Genomic DNA, 21,431 nt, shown 5'->3' with positions numbered 1-21,431 from the left:
GGATGTTGTGGACCTGGCCCAGCTGTGCATTCCTGCCCCCTTGAGTGTTTGAGTTGTCATTTCAGTGCACAAGGACAGAAAAAACGAACCCAGTTGAAAAAGTGAATGTTCTTCTGTCGCTGTAGCTTGTTGAAATGACTCAGAGGATTGGCTGGAGAGCCAGAGCCAGCACAGAGGAGGGAGTGGGACTATGGCAGTGAGCAGTTAGGATGTCTGAGGTTGCCATGGAACCCAGGCTTGCTGCCAAAATCAGTCTTTTCCCCAAGGAAAATTAAGTGTATAGATTTTCTTCATGGTAGCAGATTTTCACAGGCTGTGGGGTTAAATTTGGAAAGTATGCTTTTCTTTTAAGATAACTTACAGACATCAGGATTTTGAAATTTTCACAGAGATCTTGAATGCTATTTAAAACAGATATGTTGTAGCATGTAGTGTTATTGACACCAAAAAAATCAGGTATTTATGGGAACTTATATTGAATAATTTAATATATAGTTGTGAAAGATGCTTTTGTAGATTGTATTTTTCTTAAATTGATGTGAATATCCTTCTTGCAAATAGTATTTAGAGACATTTCTACACTATACAGTATATGTAATGTAATAACAGTAAACAAATATTCTGACTGAAAAATGTGAATTGGGGAATGTGCTCTTCAATTCAGTGGACAAAATTCAAAACATGAAAGGATTTTATCCAGCTTGTGTTTGAAGTCTGGCGTCCCTAGAAGTGTTTTACATACAAATCCATGTGTCTTTATGTATGTGTCTTTGTTCTGATCATGAGAAAGCACCTTGATCAAAACATTGAATTATGTTACTCTAATCCTGGATTAACACAGCTACTCAATTACAGACCTTCTCTGTAAACCAAATAAAATATGTGCATGTAGAAACAGAGGAAATCTCTGTAATTACTCCTTTAGTAGTGAATATATTTTTTTATTTATAAAGTCATGTCTGTCGCAAAATCTTCTTTATCCATTTCTAGTGCATGTTGGAGTCCAGACACAAAGCAGAAGTTTCAAACTAAGCAACTGAAAATAGAAATGCATGGAAAGTATGTGATACTGGCTGCAATCACTTGGTTTTGAGGCCAGTAGGAGCTGCCTCATTTTGCTCATGTTTGTTTAGACTTTTTACTGAAATCAAACCTAAAAAATGGAACCTTCCAGTAGAGACATTTCCATGAAATAAATCAGGAGTCTAGTACATTAATAAAACTTATGCAGCAGCTCTGTAGCTGTTTGTGTATGAAAAATACCTTTTTGACTTTTTGGTCCAGCTGCATTAGTTCCAGTCCAATGTTATTACAGTGCTCTCTTTTTAGTTGATAAATTAATATTTCCAGAAGAGAACTACCCCTCACTTTTTTCCCATCACAAAAAATCTGTTTTTGTCTTGGCCAAGGACAGGATGACTCGTCACCCTTTTGTATTGTGGCTTTTGATGTATTAATTCTAAGTTAATGTCTCTTGCTTTATAGATTGGAAAGTCCAGCTTACACAGCACCTCACCAACTGCATACACCCCAGCAGCCTTATTCATCTGTTTCAGGTAACAATTCACAAAGGGCTGGGAGAGGCAGTGAGACAAGGGGTTGTCCTCTGAGGAAATGGCTGTCCTGCTTGTATTTATTCAACATCATTTATGCAGGAATAGGGGGAGACCTTTACATGAAAAAATAATTAGTTTACATAACTGACTTCTGTAACTTGTAAAATGTACAAGTGGGAAGTTTGTACCAAAAGCATTATGTGTGGGGTTTTTTTTACTTCTGTTTTGATTATGTGGAAGATGTGGCTTACAAGTATTTGTGGTATATTTTAGTAGGAATTGTAGAACATTTTACACAACAATAAGTTCTTTGAAGGATGAGAGGTAAAATATATATATTCATGGTGAAATTGGCTTTGTTGATCTAGTTGTATTTTCAATATATAAACATTATTTTGCCATTGCAGAGTTCTGAGTAGTGAAGCAAAGCAGCAGAAGATGATGTTAAAATCATTTTGCACAGTAGTTATATTGGGTCCTATTTTTGTTTCACTTAGGAGTCATCAGAAGGTCCACATCAATGTCTTATGTAGATGGGCAAGTAGGGACATGGCCCAAAGAAAAAAGGTAAGTAGTCTTACAAGCTGGTTACAAAATACTGGGGTCTGGTTATGGGCAGTGGTAAATGCTCCATTGTAGTTTGGATTTTCAGAGTCCTGTAATAAGAATTCTTGTAAGGTACTTGAAAAAAGTAGAAAAAGAAAGATAAAACTGTATCATGGATTAATAGGAAACAATCTTCAGAAATAAATAATTTAATCTTTACTCTGAAAGAGTTTACTTCAGATACTTGAATTGTTGGTGTTAAATATGTTCATATTTGCTCATCACAGTGAACTAACATGGTTAGTAGCATGGCTAATGATCTCAGTAGCATTTAAGCTTGTATTATTTTGGGGATGCTAAGAACAGTCAGGCTGAACAGTTAGACCAGTCATAAACTCTTAATCTGTAGGGTATAAATCAAAGTTAAAATGGTAAGAGTTACAGTGGTGTGTAAACTGTCTTTTCACATCTTCCTTCTGATTTAGGATGGCAATTTCTATACTCCTAAAATGCCCAGAATTTATTCCAAAGTAGTAAAAAGCATTGGCTGAGTATGAAGAAAATGTTGTTACATTCTATTCTATTGTGCTTTTAAAAAATTGATTATACTTATATCTATTTATCCATCTAAAAATATCTATCTAAAAATATATGCATGTTAATTATGTTTGAAGCTAGGTAAAATACAGTATACCTAACAATGCCTTTAATACTACCAGCTTAAAATAATTTAAAAACCAAATACAAATATTTCATAATTTTTATTAATACTCGTGAGTTGCTCAGTTACTTTCTTTATTCTGATCTCTATTAGGTCATCATTACATGGAGTTTCATTTGACATTCCTTTTGACAAAGAGAAAAGCATTCCAGTATCTACTGCAAGCAGAGGAATTCCGAGATCTGTGAGCAATGAAGGCCTTTCAGGAAACATCAACCGCATGCCGAAGCATTCTAGAAAAAATCTGTCCTTCAAACCAGTAAATGGAGAAGAGGACAATCAAGACATTGAAGAGGAAAAGGACATGGCACCTCTTAAAGACACAAAGACCAATCAGTCTTTTAATGCAAATCAAAGGAATGCCAATGAGAGCAGACACTACAGGTTTCCGAATGGGGCTCTGCAAAACAGGGCAGTTCTGGATGATTTTGGCAATCAGATCGAGACACCGAGCATTGAAGAGGCTTTGCAGATAATTCATGACACTGAAAAATCTCCCAGACTTCTCCAAACAGACCAAATTACAAATGGGTTCTTTCTTCACAATCGGGAAATGAGCATCTTGAATTCAAACATTAAACCAAATCAGACCACTCCAGATATAATCACAGACACTAAAGGTGCTCTGAGCCCTGTGACTGACAACACTGAAGTGGATACTGGAATACACGTCCCCTCAGAAGATATCCCAGAGACAATGGATGAGGATTCTTCTTTGAGAGATTATACTGTAAGCATGGACTCTGACATGGAAGAGCCATCTAGATTTCTCCAGGATTATGATATGCGGGCTAGCAATCACAGAGATCAATTAAGTCCCTGTCCCAGCTCAGTAAGTACTAAATCACAGGCAGGCAGCAGTGCTTCTTCGAGCTCAGGGGTTAAAATGACCAGCTTTGCTGAGCAGAAATTCAGGAAGTTGAATCACACAGATAGTAAAAGCAGTGGAAGCAGTTCTCAGAAAACCACACCAGAAGGTTCTGAGCTGAACATCCCTCATATGGTTGCTTGGGCCCACATTCCTGAGGAGGCATCTGTTCCTCAGGGAAGAGACACTACACAATTACTGGCTTCTGAAATGGTACAGCTGAGGATGAAGCTAGAGGAAAAGAGGCGAGCTATTGAAGCACAAAAGAAGAAAGTTGAAGCTGCATTCACAAAGCAGCGGCAGAAAATGGGAAGAACAGCATTTCTCAATGTTGTGAAAAAGAAAGGTGATGGAGTATCACCTCTCCGAGAGGAAGCAGCAGGAGCTGAAGATGAGAAGGTATTCACTGACAGCAATCAGTTGAAAGAAAAAGAAATTCAGAAATCTGATGACCAAACTAGTAAGACTTCAGAATTAATAAAAGAAAACCAGGAAAATTCTCATAGCAAATGGTTAAAATCTCCTGCTACTTCTGGGGATGCTGAAAAGCAATGGAATTTAGCAAGCCCCTCAGAAGAAAATCTTAACGATGGAGATCTCTTAGAATATACAAAATCTATTGAAAAACTAAACTCTTCCCTACACTTTCTACAACAAGAAATGCAACGTCTGTCCCTTCAGCAGGAGATGCTGATGCAGATGAGAGAGCAACAGGCTTGGGTTATTTCTCCTCCTCAACCTTCTCCTCAGAAGCAGATTCGGGACTTTAAGTCTTCTTCAAGGCAAGGGGGAACTCCAGCTCCTGTTGCACCTTTCTCACAGGAATCTCCTCGCTCTACCCATCAATCTCCACAATCTTCCAACAGGAAGAATGCCTCTTTCCACGTTAAAATGCAAAGGACTCCTAGGCCAAATGAACTGAAAATTACACCTTTAAACCGTACCTTGACTGCCCCACGGTCTGTGGACAGTCTGCCCCGTTTGAGGAGGTTTTCTCCCAGCCAGGTTCCTATTCAGACTAGATCATTTGTTTGCTTTGGGGATGATGGTGAACATGTAAGTGAACCTCAGTTAAAGGGAAATCTTTTGAAAGAAGTCAAGCCTACAGAAGAGGGAGCAAAAGAAGAAGAACCACAATTGCCAAAACAGGGTGAGCAGAAGTTGGAGGAAAAGGAGATTAAGCCTATTGAATCTAATGTTTCTGAAGTATTATCTCAGCCTATCACAGAAACTGTCTGCCTCACCCCAAATGAAGATCAGCTAAACCAACCAATTTTACCACCTCCAGCTCCCAAAACAGCTAACTTAATTGAAGTTTCCCTATCAGATTTGAAGCCGCCAGAAAAAAGTGAGGTATCTGTTGAGAAATATGAAGGTGAGAGTGATAGAGAGCAGTTTGAAGATGACCAGAAAGTGTGTTGTGGATTCTTTTTTAAGGTAAGAGAACTAGTGGATGTGTATGTCAGCTGTTAAGCTTTGTTTGAATCTGTCATTGAAACGTGGATGTTGCTGATAATTGAAGTCAAAGCAGATGGTACTGCAACTCTAAATGTGCAGGCTTATCTTTTGGACTTGATTAATTTGGCATCATAAGGGTGGTGAGATTCTACCATATTGCATTCCTGAGCATGTCTGAGTATCCCTTTCCATTCATAGTTATGGAAGAGTGCTTGGAGGTCTTGGTGAGGAAGATGCATGCTGAATGGAGATTTATTTTTGACATATGTTTTGGTGATCTTGACTAAATGTGCACACATCTCATCCTCACTTCCCCATCTCACTCCCAAATTTGAAAGTTTTTGAAGTACATAACAGCCTGCATTTTTAAAAAATATTCATATTTTTGACTTGCACTTTGGAGAGCCTTTTTCCCCTCTCTCAGCTGGCTAAGGAAGTATAGTCTGCTGAGACTCCTTTTTGAAGTTTGTATTTGGGAGCACTCCTTGGAGACTTTTTATTAAAGAGCTGCATTCAGACAGGCTTTTAACTATAATGCATATTTTAAGACAGTGGTCTAGACTCATTTCCATCTTAGAATATCCCAAAATTTTGTATCATGTATCTAGATGGACCTAGCTTGTCTGGAAGCATTCCTCAGTTCTAACAAAACACCTGGCTTGCTCAGAAGTTACTTTTATAGGGCACATAATTATTGGGGTTTGTGATAATTACCTTCATGTTCATACACGTAGACGCTTCCAAAGCTGAAAGAAGTATGCTATGTGGGATCTGATTCAAAACTAAAATATGTCACTTAGCAAGTTTTGTCATATCAGTGTTGAATTTTGCTTTACTCAGGAAGGAAAAATTCCATTATGAAGTTTTTAAGAGTCTTAAGAAAAATCTTCAAAAATAAACTTATTCCAAATACTGCAAGAATATGTTAGGATACCCAGTGTACAGAACTGTGTCCAATGACTTGGAAAAATCAGTTGCTGAATTTAGAGATCTTAATATTTTTGTCCTTTTCCTTCAAAAATGGTTGCTAGGATGATCAAAAGGCAGAAAATGATATGGCAATGAAACGAGCAGCATTGTTGGAGAAGCGTTTGAGAAGGGAAAGAGAGACTTTGCTTCGAAAGCAGCAGCTGGAAGCAGAGCTAGAACACAAGAAGGAAGAGACAAGGTAAAACTACATGTCCTGATCCAAATGATCAATAATGGTGAACATAAAAACGTCTGGTTTAGTTAAAAGTGTAACCTGCATGTCAAAGAAATTGCATCTTAATATCCGAATTATTTACTGCCAGAGCAGTAAAAATGACCAGATGTGCAGAGGAGCCCAGGTGGCCCTGCAGGACAGCAGGTGGCATCAGTCTGTAGCTCTCTCAGGCTGGGAGCTGTGCTGGCTGAGCACAGCTCCTCAGAGCACGGTTCTGAGGGAACCTGCATCCCTCAGGGTTCTTTCTGCACAAATGCACAATGTTCACTCAGTTACTGCAATGAAGCTCATAAACCTGCATTTGCTTTTATTAGTAGCAATATCCCAAAAGGTTTAAACTCTCTGAAAATTGTGAAAAAATTTAAAAGCAATTGCCTCTGACTGGTGTTTGAAACATTGAAGTTCCAAAAATCTGATGCCTGTGTTGTCCTCACTGTGCTAGCTGAAATCCCTTATTTGAAAAGTTTCTACTGCTGAATTCTTTTGGTAAATTTTTAGACGCAAAACAGAAGAAGAACGTCAGAAGAAGGAGGATGAACGAGCACGGCGAGAATTCATTAAGCAGGAATATATGAGGAGGAAACAGCTAAAGCTTATGGAAGACATGGATACTGTCATAAAGCCACGTTCCCTCTCCATGAAACAGAAAAAGCCACGGCCAAAATCCATTCATAGAGACCATATTGAATCACCTAAGACACCAATCAAAGGTCCACCAGGTAACAAATGTTTATGTGGAAAAAGAGTCTGTTCATGCTAAAACACCAGCTTGGGTTTTGGTCATAACAAGCACATGCATTTATGAGTGTCTCGTGCTAAATTGAAACTGCACGTGTCCAAACTGGAAAGCAAAATTTGGCATAGAAATGGAAAGATGAGTGTCACTTACCTGCTATGCATGCATGCATATATCAACAAACAAAATTGTTAGTTCTGAAAACCCAGTGGAGGGACGAATATATGTTGCAAGTTTCATGCACACCCATGTTTTCTTCACTAATCTCTTCTTGCACCTGTAGAGCTAAGAATGAATAAAAGTTGGGAGATAAGGGATCAATAAGTAAAATGATGACCATAAGGTAAGAATATTTAAACTCACACAATATCGACAAAATTAAAATCTCAATGTTACTTTTATATTTCATGTTTTTTTTCTATTTTGCTTACCAGCTGCATGTATAGTTAAGAACATAGCAACACTAACCATGTGGAACAACTCACTATTCTTTTAAATACAAAAGAACTTGTAGTAATGGCTGGAAGAAGTATTGTCAATTTACAATTAGAAAAAATAATGAGATTGCTCAGTGATTCTTTTTGTTGCAACCTCCTCTACCCTTGTTGTTGTGCTACATTTTCTCTGGTTGCTTCCCTCCATCTTCCAGTGTAATTTAAAGTATTTCCTTAACACCTTCCAATAAAAACTTTAAAGTCTCTTAACCTCTCTTTCAAGACGACTTATTAACTTTAAATGCATTCATTGATTTGCATAGTGCCAATATTCCCATGTCCATGCTTCCCATTAGTGCTTAGCCTGAGCCCATCCCCAGTGGCTGCCAAAGACTGGGAGTCAGCAAGTGTTCACATGAAGTGCAGCACATATGCATGCAGGTATATCATGGATGGGTGTTAGTCCCATGAAGAAAAGCTCTTACTGACTTTCAGATGCTGGTGTTGGTCTGATGAACAGACTCTCCTACTTGCCTAGGTTTATAAGCTTTAACTTTGTTTTTATCCAGGTTCACAGCTTTATCGTGTTTTTTCAGTATCTAGTCTTTCATTGGCATCGCTGAATACAGGGGACAATGAGAGTGTGCAGTCAGGCAAGAGAACACCAAGGTAAAGCTAAAATAACCATTTCATTTAATAAAATTTCATAATCACCTATGTAAAACTAGCATGAATTTTTCAGAGGCCGTGTATCTATTGTGTACTCTGAGAACAGGTATGTTTTCCTCATTTGAGATGTGGATAGTTTCCACTGTCAGACATTTGGGAACCAAGCCATGATGATTTGTTTTGCAAATTTTACCAAGTAAACCAGTTGGGCAGGTATAAATGAGGTCAAAACAAAATGCTGTTCACACAGCCTCTTTAATTCACCTGTTTGTGTCTAAGTCTCAACCTGTGGATATTTTACTAGACCTGTATGCTACGTGCAATTACGTAGCTGCTTTTCTTTTTTTAACATAGAAGCTTCTTTTCTGTTTGTTTTTGTTTTTCTCTTTAGCAGTTGTACAGGGAATTATTGAATACTCACAAGGACTTCAGCCTTTTCCAAACACTAGAATTTATTTTGCATTAAAAACCACCTGAAAACAACAGAATTTTTTTTTTTTTTAATACAAGACCCATATTATTACTCAGAGGAAACATCCTATTTCTGTAAACTACTTGATAATATTCAGAGAAATACTATTTTCTTTGTATAAAAAAGAAATAGGGAAGAAAGGCAAACTATGAAAAGGGGGTTGGACTACTACATATTATGATATTGCATGTCATATATTCATGGCCACTACACATTAATCATCAGCTCTGACAAACCTGCTGCTGGCTTCATTTGACTTCTCAATTACCTTTGATGTCTCAAGAACTGACTTTACAGTTATTACATAAGAAACTTTCATAAATTATCCAATTAGCCTAATATCTCTTGTTGTCTCTTAAAAATTATCAGTTTTAATTGAGGGGTGATTTCTTCCAGCTGTATTAGCTATTACAAAAGGCTGGATGTTGTTCATCTACACAGGCTTTGCAGGACATGACCCCTGTGTCTGGAGCTGGAGTTGTACAGTGCTGTACTGTGCTTGTAATGAGCAGTACATATTCCTCAGGCTTTGGATTTCTTTAGGGGATTGAGACTTCTAAAACATGATAAAAGCAACAGAGTTGAAAGAATTTTCAGTATCTTTCCAAACCCATATTGTCACCTTGTTCTCACATCACCATTGTTTTTGATGATCCCATTGAGAGAATCTCAGTGATACGTTTGTCACCTTCTTCATGCAGGTGCTAATCACAGAAGGTGTAGGATATATTATAAATTGAATTTTCATCTGTTGCTGGTTTTACTGAAAATGAGCATGCACACAAATTTTGATATGATACCACTTTTTTCCTTATTCTGTGCATTTTCTCACTTAGAAATCTTTCATTCCAAGCTGCAAATTTGACTGGCTTTTGCAGTAGCCACATTTTAAATATTTTGTAATAATTTAAGAAAATTTGGTAACTTGTTTAGACCTTTAAATGCAAAATTATCCACATTTGAGTGCAGCCTGAAGAATTCAACACCAGAAGTTATTGCTTGTGAAAACAAAAACTAGAAGGGAAATTGTTTTGCTGTTTTAGATGCAGCAGTTCTCACTGCCAGTTTTTGCAGTTGTAAGTATAAATGAACTGAATTTTTACTTCATATTCATCATGCTATCAAGAACTGGTTTGTTCACTACATGAGATAACATTGGTTTGTCAGTACATGTTAAAAGTAACATTAATTTCCACTTAGTAATTCTATTCCACAATCAAGACCATCTATTAGGTTTCTATCCCTCAGATGTAGCCCAAAAATTAACATATACTTCACATAAAGACCAACTTCTTGCATCACTCAAAATACACAAAATATTGTGCATTTAGGTTTATAGTTTGTAATTCAGATCATTGTGTTCTACCTTGCCTTCTTTTCATGTCAGAAGGCTTCCCAGCTGAACTTTGTGAACTTTTTAATAGATTTTAAAACTAATGTTTAGGTCTGAATCTGTGGAAGGATTTTTATCTCCAAGTCGCTGTGGTAGTCGCAATGGAGAAAAAGATTGGGAAAATGCATCCACGACTTCTTCAGTCGCCTCTGCTACAGAGTACACAGGTCAGTGACAACAATAGCCAGAAATGTCCCTGCCTACTGGTGTTTCTATGCATGAAAAGTTTTCAGTTCCTTTGATCTGGCTTCCTAAAACTTGAGTTTTACCCTTCAAAGTAGACGGTAATAATACAAGGTTAACATTTTAAATCCAGAATAAAAGTACTGACTCAGTGATAACCCCAATAAACAGCAGTCAGGCTCAGAACAGCACATGGGCTCACACATCATTCTGTACTTCAGTAGTGTCTCTAGCAAGGCACAAGTGTTGATACTTAACTCAATTTAGAAGATTTGCAAAATTCAAAAAACAAATTGCAACAGCAATTTTCTCAGCAATGCAAATACAAATATTCTGCACTATTTGTTTCCTAACAGATCCTTTCTTGTTTATTAAGAACTTTATGATCAGACTACTAATTTTTTATTATATTATGAATCAAATAATAATGGTATTTTCCTCCCTTTTCTCTAACTATACCACATGTGATAGCGCCAAGACCTTGCATCATCAGGATTATAAAAGCTCCACTTTTGTCAACCAAGTATCACTTTCTTTGTGAGAACAGTAGCATAAGGTTAGGTATTTTCTGGGTTTTTTTCCCCCAAAGCTTAGACAAACTGAGATTTAATCTTGATTAATCTTTTTTGATCTTAAATTGATGCTTGTACATTATTTTCCTAATTGGTATTTGTGTTGGATTTTTTTAAATGGTGTTGACCCAAGTACAAGCACATTTCAGAAATTAAAACAGGAGATTTCTCCTTCAACCAAATGAATCATTTTACAGAAAGAGAATAGCCTGTCAAGTGTGAGATCTTTCATCCCTGGTTTTGGGTAAAACATTTCTGGAGTTCCAAAGAGGACAGGCAACAGTTACTGTAAGCACTGCATATGCCTCATTGTTATACCTTTCACCCTTGAAATCACAGGTGTAGAAAAAGAAAGGCTTTGCTCTCTTCTGGTTAGAATTTCTCTCCTGGTTAAATTTTGATTAGAAAAAGCAAAATGTTTTGTTGTTCATAGAAAAGGTCCTCTGAGAGAAAAAATACTTACCAAGGCTGCCAATAATGATGATTTAATAATGAAAGACACATTTGTAAGTAAATTCAATGACAGCTGAATGACATTTTATTTGTTTGTGAAATTTGTGGTCTCTAACCTTATCCTGTATTATTCCCAGATTTGTGTTTCTATGCATGTAAAAGTTCCACACCAGAAGTGCTTCACAGCATTCAAAATAATTCTTTGTTGGCTTATTGATTAATTTAGCTTATTTGTCTTTCCTTTTGCATAGGACCAAAGCTCTTCAAAGAGCCCAGTGCTAAATCCAATAAGTATATAATTCAGAATGCACTGGCACATTGCTGCCTGGCTGGAAAAGTAAATGAAGGTCAAAAGAAAAAGATCCTGGAGGTAAGAGTATTTTTGCCCTAAAAGCATAAACACCTATGTGCATTATGGAGACTCTAAAGTATAAATGCAGATACTGAAAGGAAACCTCAGAGATTATGGCAGCAATCAGTGAAGGGATGGAGTAACTCCTGTGACTTGCTTCCTGTGTAGGCAGAAAGGTTCTCCAATGCTGTAGAAACAAGAGCTATTACTTTGTACATGCAGCATAGGAAGCTGAATTAATTCACATGTTTAATTAATAGTTATTGCTTGTTTTATGGGGGAACTTCAGTATCTAGGCTTTGGTCATTTGCTCTCAAAGTTGTTTTCCCTTATGCATAGAGATCCTCAGATTGGGAACTTCAGTTCTAAAGCACAGCACCCTCATGAACAGAAAGAATTGAAATACATCCTTTCTGGGCTCTTCTCCAGTTTCCAAGCACGAGGGCAAATTTAGGACTTTCTACAACAGGAAGGTGTCTTCCAGTCTTCTCTCTAACACTGCTATAAACCTTTCTGAAGGTGCACAAATACTTTAAGAACTTGAGGACCGTGTGTTTCCAGGCAAAGGGATTAGCACAGTCTGAGCCTTGAGAGTGACAGGACTGTTCCATTTACCAGCTATGACAAATAGATTAATATCAGATTAACTGATATGAAACCTCACAGACACTTGGAATCCAGACTGAATTTCATTTCTGGAATAAACTTCACAGCAGTATTTCTTGCCCTTTCTTCTCTTCATAATCCTTCTGCATCCATGTCTAGATGCTGCTTTCTCTGTCTTCCCAGACACTTTTTGGAAATACCAAGTCAAGAATCAGGGCACACTCTTGCAGTTTAAGTAACTGGGAGCAAAATGACCCTCAGAAATCTCAGAAAAAAATAGCTGCAAAAATGTCATGCTTAACTCTAGGATGAAGCATACATCACTTGATAGAAGCTGTATGTGTTCAGGGCATGTGTCCTATAGAAGGAGGTCTGTTAGGTGGAATAGGAATCTGAATATTTCAGCTAATAAAAAACTTTTGTTCAATACATTTCAACTGACTTCATGGTTTGACCAAGCTTGAGTGGATTTAGGGATGACTGAAATTCCATTTTAGCACCAGAGGATCTTTCAGATATATCAAGATACGTGTCAAATTTCCTGTTCCCAAACTTGCAAGTATTAGACCAGCTTGATGAAGTGGATGATGAAAAGAATTTTTATTTGGTCTACAAAAAGACTTTTGGGATGTCTGTTCTTGAGGTACAACTAAGCAAATATAGCTGAAATTATCTAAATAAATTAGGTTTTGGTTGAGATGGATGTCTACCCTAACAAAATTCAGATAGGTGAAGTTTAGCAAATTTTAATGATTGAAAATAAGGTCTTTTAGTGGAAAGAGTTAGACATAAGTTTCAGCTCTGGTAGAAAACTGATTCAAAATGAAATCTAATGAATTGAAATGTTTTTTAATTACAATGCAGAATTCGTATTCTGAATGTTTTTCTTTCTTTCTTTCTTTTAAAGGAAATGGAAAAATCTGATGCCAATAATTTCTTAATCTTGTTCCGGGATTCAGGCTGCCAGTTCAGATCTCTGTATACGTACTGCCCTGATACAGAAGAAATCAATAAATTAACAGGAATAGGTCCCAAATCTATCACAAAGAAAATGATAGAGGGACTGTATAAATACAACTCTGACAGGAAGCAATTTAGCCACATACCTGCCAAAACTTTGTCTGCCAGTGTTGATGCAATTACCATTCACAGCCATTTGTGGCAAACCAAGAGACCAGTAACTCCTAAGAAACTCTTACCCACCAAGGCATAGTAGATGGGAAAAAATTTGCTTGAGACAATTATGATAAACTTGCACTTCATCTTTACTGCCTATAGGAAATAGATTTCTAGTTGCCAACAAGACTCTTAGAACTTAAAACTGGACACCGAGTTCTATTATCATGTCCAACTGGAATGTAAACACAGTGTTTAGGAGTGCAGAAGATTAACTCTTAGGTGAATAATTATGAGTGATTACGGAAATGTTTGACTTGTGTGGAGATTTGTATGTGCTAATGCAACATATAGAGTATATTTGCTCTGTATTTTGATTAGATACACTGAAGCACTGAATGTTCCTCTTTAGTGACTCAAACTACATTTTTTACATCTGTTGCCTTATATGTTTGTATTTGTGCTTGTCTTGAAATATTTTTCTTTCACTAAAGAAAAACTTCTTAATATTCCCAATACCATCAAACTTTGCATACTGACTTAGAGTAAAGACTAAATGATAAATTGTATGTCACTGAATAACAGCTGAGTGGGTCTGTTCTCCAAGATCCTTACTGTGTGCTGTAACAAAATCAAGATTCATTCCCCTGTGTATTTATAGTTATTTTTCAATTCAATAGTACTGATTTGCTTATAAACTAAACAGTAAAGGAAAAACCTTTGAATTGCTTGAAGTTTCCTTCAAATGAATTATTTAACAACTCAGGGTAAAGGTGGTGCAATTTATTTCTGTTTCAGTAAGTTGCCATCTGAGATGTAATGACTGACCATGTGCATGTTCATAACATCAGTAAAACTCAAAGTAAAAAGATTTGGAAGGTCTCTGAAATGGTTTAAGCAAGTGAGCATTCATTGCTTTGCATTGTTCCAGCTGGAGAGAGAGCACACGGTCAGGTCCTGCTTCTTCAAGGAGGGAATAGGAACTCATGAAACATTCAGAACTAGATCCCTGATGTTGCCTAATAGAGCACTAAATATTCAGAAGAATCACAGAATTCACTAAGTCTCAGATCTTTGAGAAGTTGTGTATCTAATTCCCATTGATTTTAAGATCCAGGCCACCTCCTGCCTTCAGATCTGCCAGCTCAGACTTGAATCAGTTTTCTAGGGAACAGACATCTGCTAAGAATTTTCAGTGTGTCTTCGTAAATTACTTTCTTGACACTAACAGGTGATGTCTTGTGACACAGCAATTTTTAAGTACATATAGAAAAAAAGCCTAACTGACATTTCAGTAAATCTATAACATGACCATTTGCAAAACCAAACTCTAGGTATATTTCAGTATTATTTATAAAGGGCTGCATTTTATTTCAAAACAGTGTTTTATTATTTTATAAATCACTATCCTGTTTCAGTGTTTGTTTCTCTTATAATTTGCTTTTAATATAGCACTGTTCTGGAAAAAAAAAAGAAAACACAAACTTGAAGCCTCCCCTAAATCTGTGGCTTTTTGATAACATCATACACCAGAGAATTTGTTGGGGGGGAGGGAAATCTCATTCTCAGGAAAAGACTTGAATGATTTGTGATTCTGTTCTGTTTCAGTGTTGTGACAACTCCATTCACATAAGACAGTATTGTGCTATAAGTATGTAGTCCATTCAGTTTCATGGGAGACTAAAATGATGTTCGTATTTCTCTCATTAAACTGCTTTGAGAGAAACTGCCTCACTACTACGATGTGCTCATTTACTTAGAGAAAAGATGCACAGGAATGAGATGTCATTAAGCAGTTTAGAACAGTACTTTTTTAAATTATTATAAGGCCTTAGGCATCAGTGCATCTGGATTATAAACATTTTCTCAAAAATGCTGTCAGTTTACTGTAATTTATGTTCTTATATTTATGTATATTTGTTAAAACTGTAAAAAAAAAAAGAAAAAAACACTTTAAAATACATGTTTAATATGTATGTGGCTCAAAACTATTTGTGGTTAGCTGATTCCTACTGTTTGCATGTATATCACCAGGATATGTAACTCTTATATTTCAAGTGTATACATATTGTGTATATAGGATATAAATAATATTAAAAAGGGGGGAAAGAGGGTTTGCACATTCTGCCTGTTAGACACTTCCTACAGATACCGTTGTAGGAACATCCTGAATAACAATATGAAACTGTGTATAATATACAGTGATTCAAGAAACCAGGAGGTTGGAATTAACTGACACACATATGGTGAATAACTTCAAAAGAAGTTTTATCATGGGAGGCTTTTTATTTCTAAAATCTGTTCTATGATTTAACTGAAGATTTGCAACACCAGAAAGACACACGCATCAACCTAATCAAAGTGAGCTTAAACACATGACAGGAATTCTTTGAGTAATTTTAAAGATATCTGAATGTATTATGAAATTTGCATTTGTCAACAGGTTAAAGATTTGTGCAATGTCTAAAAGTAGAATGTGAATAATGCTGTTGAAAATTTCATTGCTCGCAGTATAAGGTTTTACTTAACACAGGAAAAGTAAAGCTAGAGATGCTTTTCCTTTTTAAGCCTGCAAATTTTCTAATTACAGTGGATCTTTGGTTGGGATCATGTTTAAAAAAAACGAAGAAAAAGAAAAAAAAAAGAAAGCTTTCCATAAAGGCCAGTATTTATCACTGACCTTTCCAGAACACACTGGTGCTTTCATCAGGGGTATTATTATTGTTGCTACAACTGAATTGCCAAACTCTTGTCTTAGTTTTTGGAGCAAAATTTCATCTTCTAACAGTCATAATAGCTACTGATTTTTTTTTTTTTTTAATGTTAGTATGACTGTTAGTTTTTATTATTTGGCTGTTTAAAGCCAAATTCAGCTATTTAATTATGATTTATTGGGCACTGTTGAAAAATGTACAGTGTATTGTGTGCTTACTTGTCCACTTCTATGGAGCATAGCTTCCATATTTTTTCAAATGCTGTGCTGTAAAATATTGTCATTGCTACTTATGTGGTACAGTGTAGTTTTTTCCTTTCCTTTAAATAAAAGCATGGCACCAAAATAACATTTTTTTTGTTTTCTTGCTTAACTCTAAATGTAAACTAAAATTATAAAATGTTCACATTAATGTTTAAATCTTGTTTCTTCTCATATTTCAGCAATGTAGAAATTGTAGGAAATATGCACCATTACAATTTCTTCTTTTGTTTCCCATCTTTGGTCATGCTTCCATAGATAATCCAGATTTCTGATGTTATCAGAGGAAAGCTATTGAATAATGAAATAGGTTTCATATGTCATTTGTGAGGACAACAAAGTGTTACCCTGTTCTCTTCAGAAGTGAATTTCACAATTTTAAGTCATCTGACAAACTTCTGGGCTCTGGTTAACTTCCATTTTTCCAAAGCCACAGAAACTTATGGGTCAGGTTAAAAGATTTGCTTCAGACTGAAAGGTTGTCAAGGTGGACTGAACCCTTATCCTTGCCAAGTTCTTATATAAACCATGTCTGTTACTCCTAGTGAAATAGTTTGTACTTGCTAGTGATGCTATCTTGAACAGAAACAATATAAAAAAAAATGAGAGGCCTCTTCCAGATTTGTAAATTAGTAATTTTTCCAGTCCAAGTCATGCCTCTTTTGGAGTTTTGTGTTGTCCTGCTGGGTTGCAGAGTAAGAGCAAGGACTTGCTGAAAGTGGCCATGACATCCCTGCACTGTCAACAGGCAGACTGAGGTGCTGGGCTAACTTACTCAGATAGAGAACCTCAGAACTGCAGAGCTGTTGGAAGGGTAACTTCAAGAATACCAGCAATCTGACAGTAGAGCTTTTAATGCTGAATTGAAAGCTACTGTTGAAGAAAATTAATAGCTTTCCCTCCTCCCCCTGCAAATTGGTTCTTTTTCAGGCAGTGCAGTCAGTGCCCTGTACAGCATCACAAACAGGCTGACACAAGCTAGGAATTATACTGGAACACAAACACACAGTTGCACCCAGTAAAGCTATTTTTTCAGTGGTGAGCCCAGCTCAAAATTTTCATCTAAAAACAGCCTTTGTACAGATCTGCTTTCAGAACAGACTTTGTTTTTTCTATCTTTTGGCAAATAACACCATCCCTGAGAAACTTCAGCTCGTGGCCTGATTAATTTGACATGACTGTGCTGTGTGCCTGAATTTGTACAGAATTTCTGATTCAAAATTTGTAGTGCTGTGGGATCCAGAGTTATGCTTGGAACAGAAGGTTTCAGATCGATCGCCACACAAATGTGATGCAAAAAACAGCTTTTTTCTCAAATCCAGCTGTACTGATCAGATCCATGTCAGATTTTTTTTTCCAGCAACTTATTAAAAAAGACACAGGGCTAAACTTTAACTATTTAGATATCTTCACATCGAAATTAGCATTTCTTTGCTGTCTTGCTACTAATTTAATGAGCTGAATAAGCATCTTGAAGAATTGTGAATATAAAGATGTATCTTGACAGTCACAGTCCTTTACAGCTGCTTTTACATTTTCTAGTTAAATAAATGAAAAACAACAAAAGGAAAACATCCCCTATAAACACTCTTATTCCAGGTGTAGATGGCAGGGGAAAAATATATTTAACATGTACATCTTTGTACATTTATAAGCAATTTATTTTTAAAAGCAATCAGTTCCATTTAGGTAAAAATATATTTGAAGTGTGTTTGTATATGTATACATACAAATGCACATTTACCTTCAGACTTACTTGCTTACATAAAGAATAAAAAATACATGTTTATTTAGACAACTACAGCAATGAGTCAAACATGGTAGGGAAATTACTCCAGCTTATTTCCTTCTGGCAAGAAAGAAAAGCAGCTCCTACACTCGAAACCACTGCTGTAAGAGACAAGGAAGAAATCTACAACATGCACATTTCAGTACAAAGTCTCTGGGAGATTAAGTTCTTTTAATCAAATTTCTGAATTCAAGGATAATGCTGATGGATGCTAGACAGAACTGCCACTGATCAGAAGAGCTAATAACCATCACGACTCAAGAAGGGGCAGAAAACAACACAAATAAGGTAAGCAGTCACTGAAAAAAGTTATTTAAAACTTTCTTCAGACTCTTATTCAACATTACAAACAACTTGATATATAAAATGCTTAGGGGTAAGTAAGTATTTCGTTATCCACTAACAAATGTGTCTAAGCAAGATACTAAAAGATTTTTTTCCACATGTGTTTAACTTTGCAGTTAATGGTATCTAAACTTCATGGAGATATACTAAGTAATATGTATATATACTTTTATGTCACAGTTAATGAAGATTTGCAGAAAGACCAAAAGTTAATATGGAGCTTTCCATCACAGCAGTTCTGTCTTATTATTTCTTCATCATCACTGATCTAAATGTTTGCAGTACAAGACCTAGCAAGGCCCCATAAGCCTGCAATTATTTAATTACTTGAAGCCAGATTTTGGCTTCAGTGTTTTGGATCAGTGTTTTTCTTGTTTAAACTACCTGAAACTGCAGCTATGGTGCTGACATAAAGAATTCTATAGATTATGCAAGAATTCTGCTGAATAGTCTCCTCAAAGTTTTGGAAACCCTTTACTGAAATGAGTAAAAACTGTTTCAGAATAAAGTTTTTGACAGAATTTTTCCTAAGTTTTTACAAGACTCTGTAAATATAAAATGTAAGGAGTTGAATGGCTCTGTTACAAGTAGAGAAAATTGGGATTGGCCCATTTTTAGGGCCAACACATAGAATCACAGAATCAGCTGAATTGGAGGGGACTCAAAGGATTACTGAGTCCCATTCCTGGCCCTGTACAGGACATCCCCGGGAATCACACCCTGTGCCTGAGAGCATTGTCCAAATGCTTCCTGAGCTCTGCCAGGCTGGTGCTGTGACCACTGCCCTGGGGAGCTGTTCCAGTACCCAAACACCCTCTGGGTTAAAAACCTTTTCCTGATATCCAACCTAAACCTGCCCTGATACAAGTTCAGGCCATTCCCCCGGGTCCTGCCACTGTCACCCCAGAGCAGAGATAGTGCCTGCCCCTTCTCTTCCCTCCCAGGGGAGCTGTGACTGCACTGAGGTCTCCCCTCAGTCTCCTCCAGGCTGAACAGACCCAGCACCCTCAGCCTCTCCCCACGGCTTCCCCTCCAGGCCCTTCCCCATCCTCGGGGCCTCCTTTGGGTGCTCCCTAACAGCTCCATGTCTGTTTTATGTTGTGGCACCCAAAGCTGCCCCCAGCACTCGAGGTGAGGCTGCCCAGCTCAGAGCAGAGGGGACAATCCCCTCCCTTGCCCAGCTGGCCGTGCTGTGCCTGGTGCTCCCAGGACAGGGATGTCCCTCCTGGCTGCCAGGGCACTGCTGGCTCATGGCCAGCTTGCCATCGAGCAGGACCCCCAGGGCCCCTTCCCTGGCACAGCTTTCCAGAGTCTCATTTCTAACCTGCAACATTTGTAAAACAGTCACACAATTACTATTTTCTTTCCCGAAGTGCTCCAAGCACAGACTGCAGTGTCCTGTTTTGTCACTAGGCAATGCAGATCTCCTCCTCCACTAATCCTGATTTTCAAGCTTTCTAAAACCCACACCCAACAGCTTTGCTGTTCGTAGGAGTTACCTCCTTTACAGTAATGAGCAGGGAGTTCAAAGCAAGCTGAGACCATCCCAAACACATTTCTATGCTCAAGTAGAGAGTTGCAAACAACCCAAGAACAAGATCTTCCATTGGCTCTCTTCCCATAGGATGCTACTATACCTATCTTTACCAAAACTTAGTAAGAGTATGATTGCCCCCCCAAGCAAGGCCACCAACTACTGATACCTATTCTTCCATATTTCTTCCTGATAGTTCATGAAATCTCTTTCCAGAGTATAGGAATTTGCTACTTACCTGTGAAAGGTCCAACATTCTGAGCAGGAAACAGAATAATATTAAATTCTTAAGTTTGCTTTCAGGTCCATAAGTGGGAAGAATCTTTATCTTTCTTGTCATCCAGAGATGGTCTCTCAGAATTCGTCTCAGGACTGCCATTGAAAACAAAGCTACTGCACCAAAGATTAGTAAACTACTATAAAACCACTCTAAAATTAAATTTAAAAGCCTATTTGTGTTTAGCTAGAATTTTGTAGGTTAAAAAAAGTTTTAAATGGACTTTTTGTACCTATGCTCAGTTAAGTTATACATACCACTCAGTTTAGACAATTAAAGTCATCTTGTTTTTCCACACTCCCCCTGATTTATCATCTCTACTATATCATATGTATTGGAAAACAGTTTCATTTCTGTAATTACATTTTCTCTTAAGCAGTGCCTCCAAAGGCAACTAAGCAACATATAGCTTCCTGGGAAGTGAAGCTGGGACTTGAACAAAAGGAACCATTGAGTTCCACATTCCCTGCACACGGCAGAGTCCCTGCTGTGCAGCCAGGCACACTTCTCGCTGGACAGCCTTTGGGACATTTGTTTGTATTCCTATTCAGAAAGAAGAGAGAAAAAATAACAAGCTTCCCCTCTGCCCTTCAGCAGACTCTCAGCAAAACAGGTAGTAAGTAGATTTGACCTCAGTGACATTTCGTGAATGTGACAGAGAATCCAGTTCAGCTTCAGTCAGAACCCTGACAACCTCCCTGGAACTCTAAAGCATGGCACACATGCCTAATTAAAATAATAATAAAAAAAAAAGATAAATTTAAAAATCGTGCATCAACCTGTCAGAAAATTGCCATCACCTCCCTTTTGGCAGGGCCTGCCAGTGCACTGCAGTGTGTTCACAAGTACTCTGTCCAAGTGCTGTACTTGAATTTTAACATCTCACCACTACATATAGACAAAGCAAGCGTATTGACTATTCACCATAATGACTTTGAAGTGCCATAATCTTTCGACAATTACAAAAATGTAACTGAAAGTCAAATAACATATGACTACATCAGGTATCCCGCATGCATAATAAGATTTCTGTAAAGAACGCGTGCTTCGCTCAACAGCCTTAAGAAGCGGATGACAGCATAAGCACACTAAAAATCCCCGGCTGACCTGAAACGCGGCAGCACCTCCTGCAATACTTAAAGGTGCTGCCCACAGGCCTTAAACCCGCGCCGC

The 21,431-nt window shown here is 37.3% G+C and overlaps 1 protein-coding gene across 4 annotated transcripts in view; it reads left to right on the top strand.

Moving 5' to 3' along the window:
* Positions 1-16,401, top strand: part of CAMSAP2 (calmodulin regulated spectrin associated protein family member 2) — an 82,148-nt gene extending 65,747 nt beyond the window's left edge. For 2 of the 4 annotated variants that reach the window (XM_014885539.2, XM_088170109.1), the window contains 9 exons: positions 1,486-1,556; positions 2,054-2,123; positions 2,917-5,128; positions 6,181-6,317; positions 6,852-7,072; positions 8,093-8,192; positions 10,109-10,224; positions 11,517-11,635; positions 13,131-16,401. In XM_014885539.2, the coding sequence (XP_014741025.2) occupies positions 1,486-1,556; positions 2,054-2,123; positions 2,917-5,128; positions 6,181-6,317; positions 6,852-7,072; positions 8,093-8,192; positions 10,109-10,224; positions 11,517-11,635; positions 13,131-13,436 (3,352 nt within the window). In that variant the 3' untranslated portion in view covers positions 13,437-16,401. The remainder of the gene's footprint in view (positions 1-1,485; positions 1,557-2,053; positions 2,124-2,916; positions 5,129-6,180; positions 6,318-6,851; positions 7,073-8,092; positions 8,193-10,108; positions 10,225-11,516; positions 11,636-13,130) is intronic. The other 2 variants (XM_014885547.2, XM_014885555.2) reach the window with 1 other exon arrangement.
* Positions 16,402-21,431: the final 5,030 nt, after the last annotated feature.

This window comes from Sturnus vulgaris, chromosome 9 (genome assembly GCF_052056855.1).
Source record: "Sturnus vulgaris isolate bStuVul1 chromosome 9, bStuVul1.hap1, whole genome shotgun sequence".
NCBI lineage: Eukaryota > Metazoa > Chordata > Aves > Passeriformes > Sturnidae > Sturnus > Sturnus vulgaris.
The sequence above is the reverse complement of the archived record's forward strand: the minus strand, read 5'-3'. Positions and strand labels throughout refer to the sequence as shown.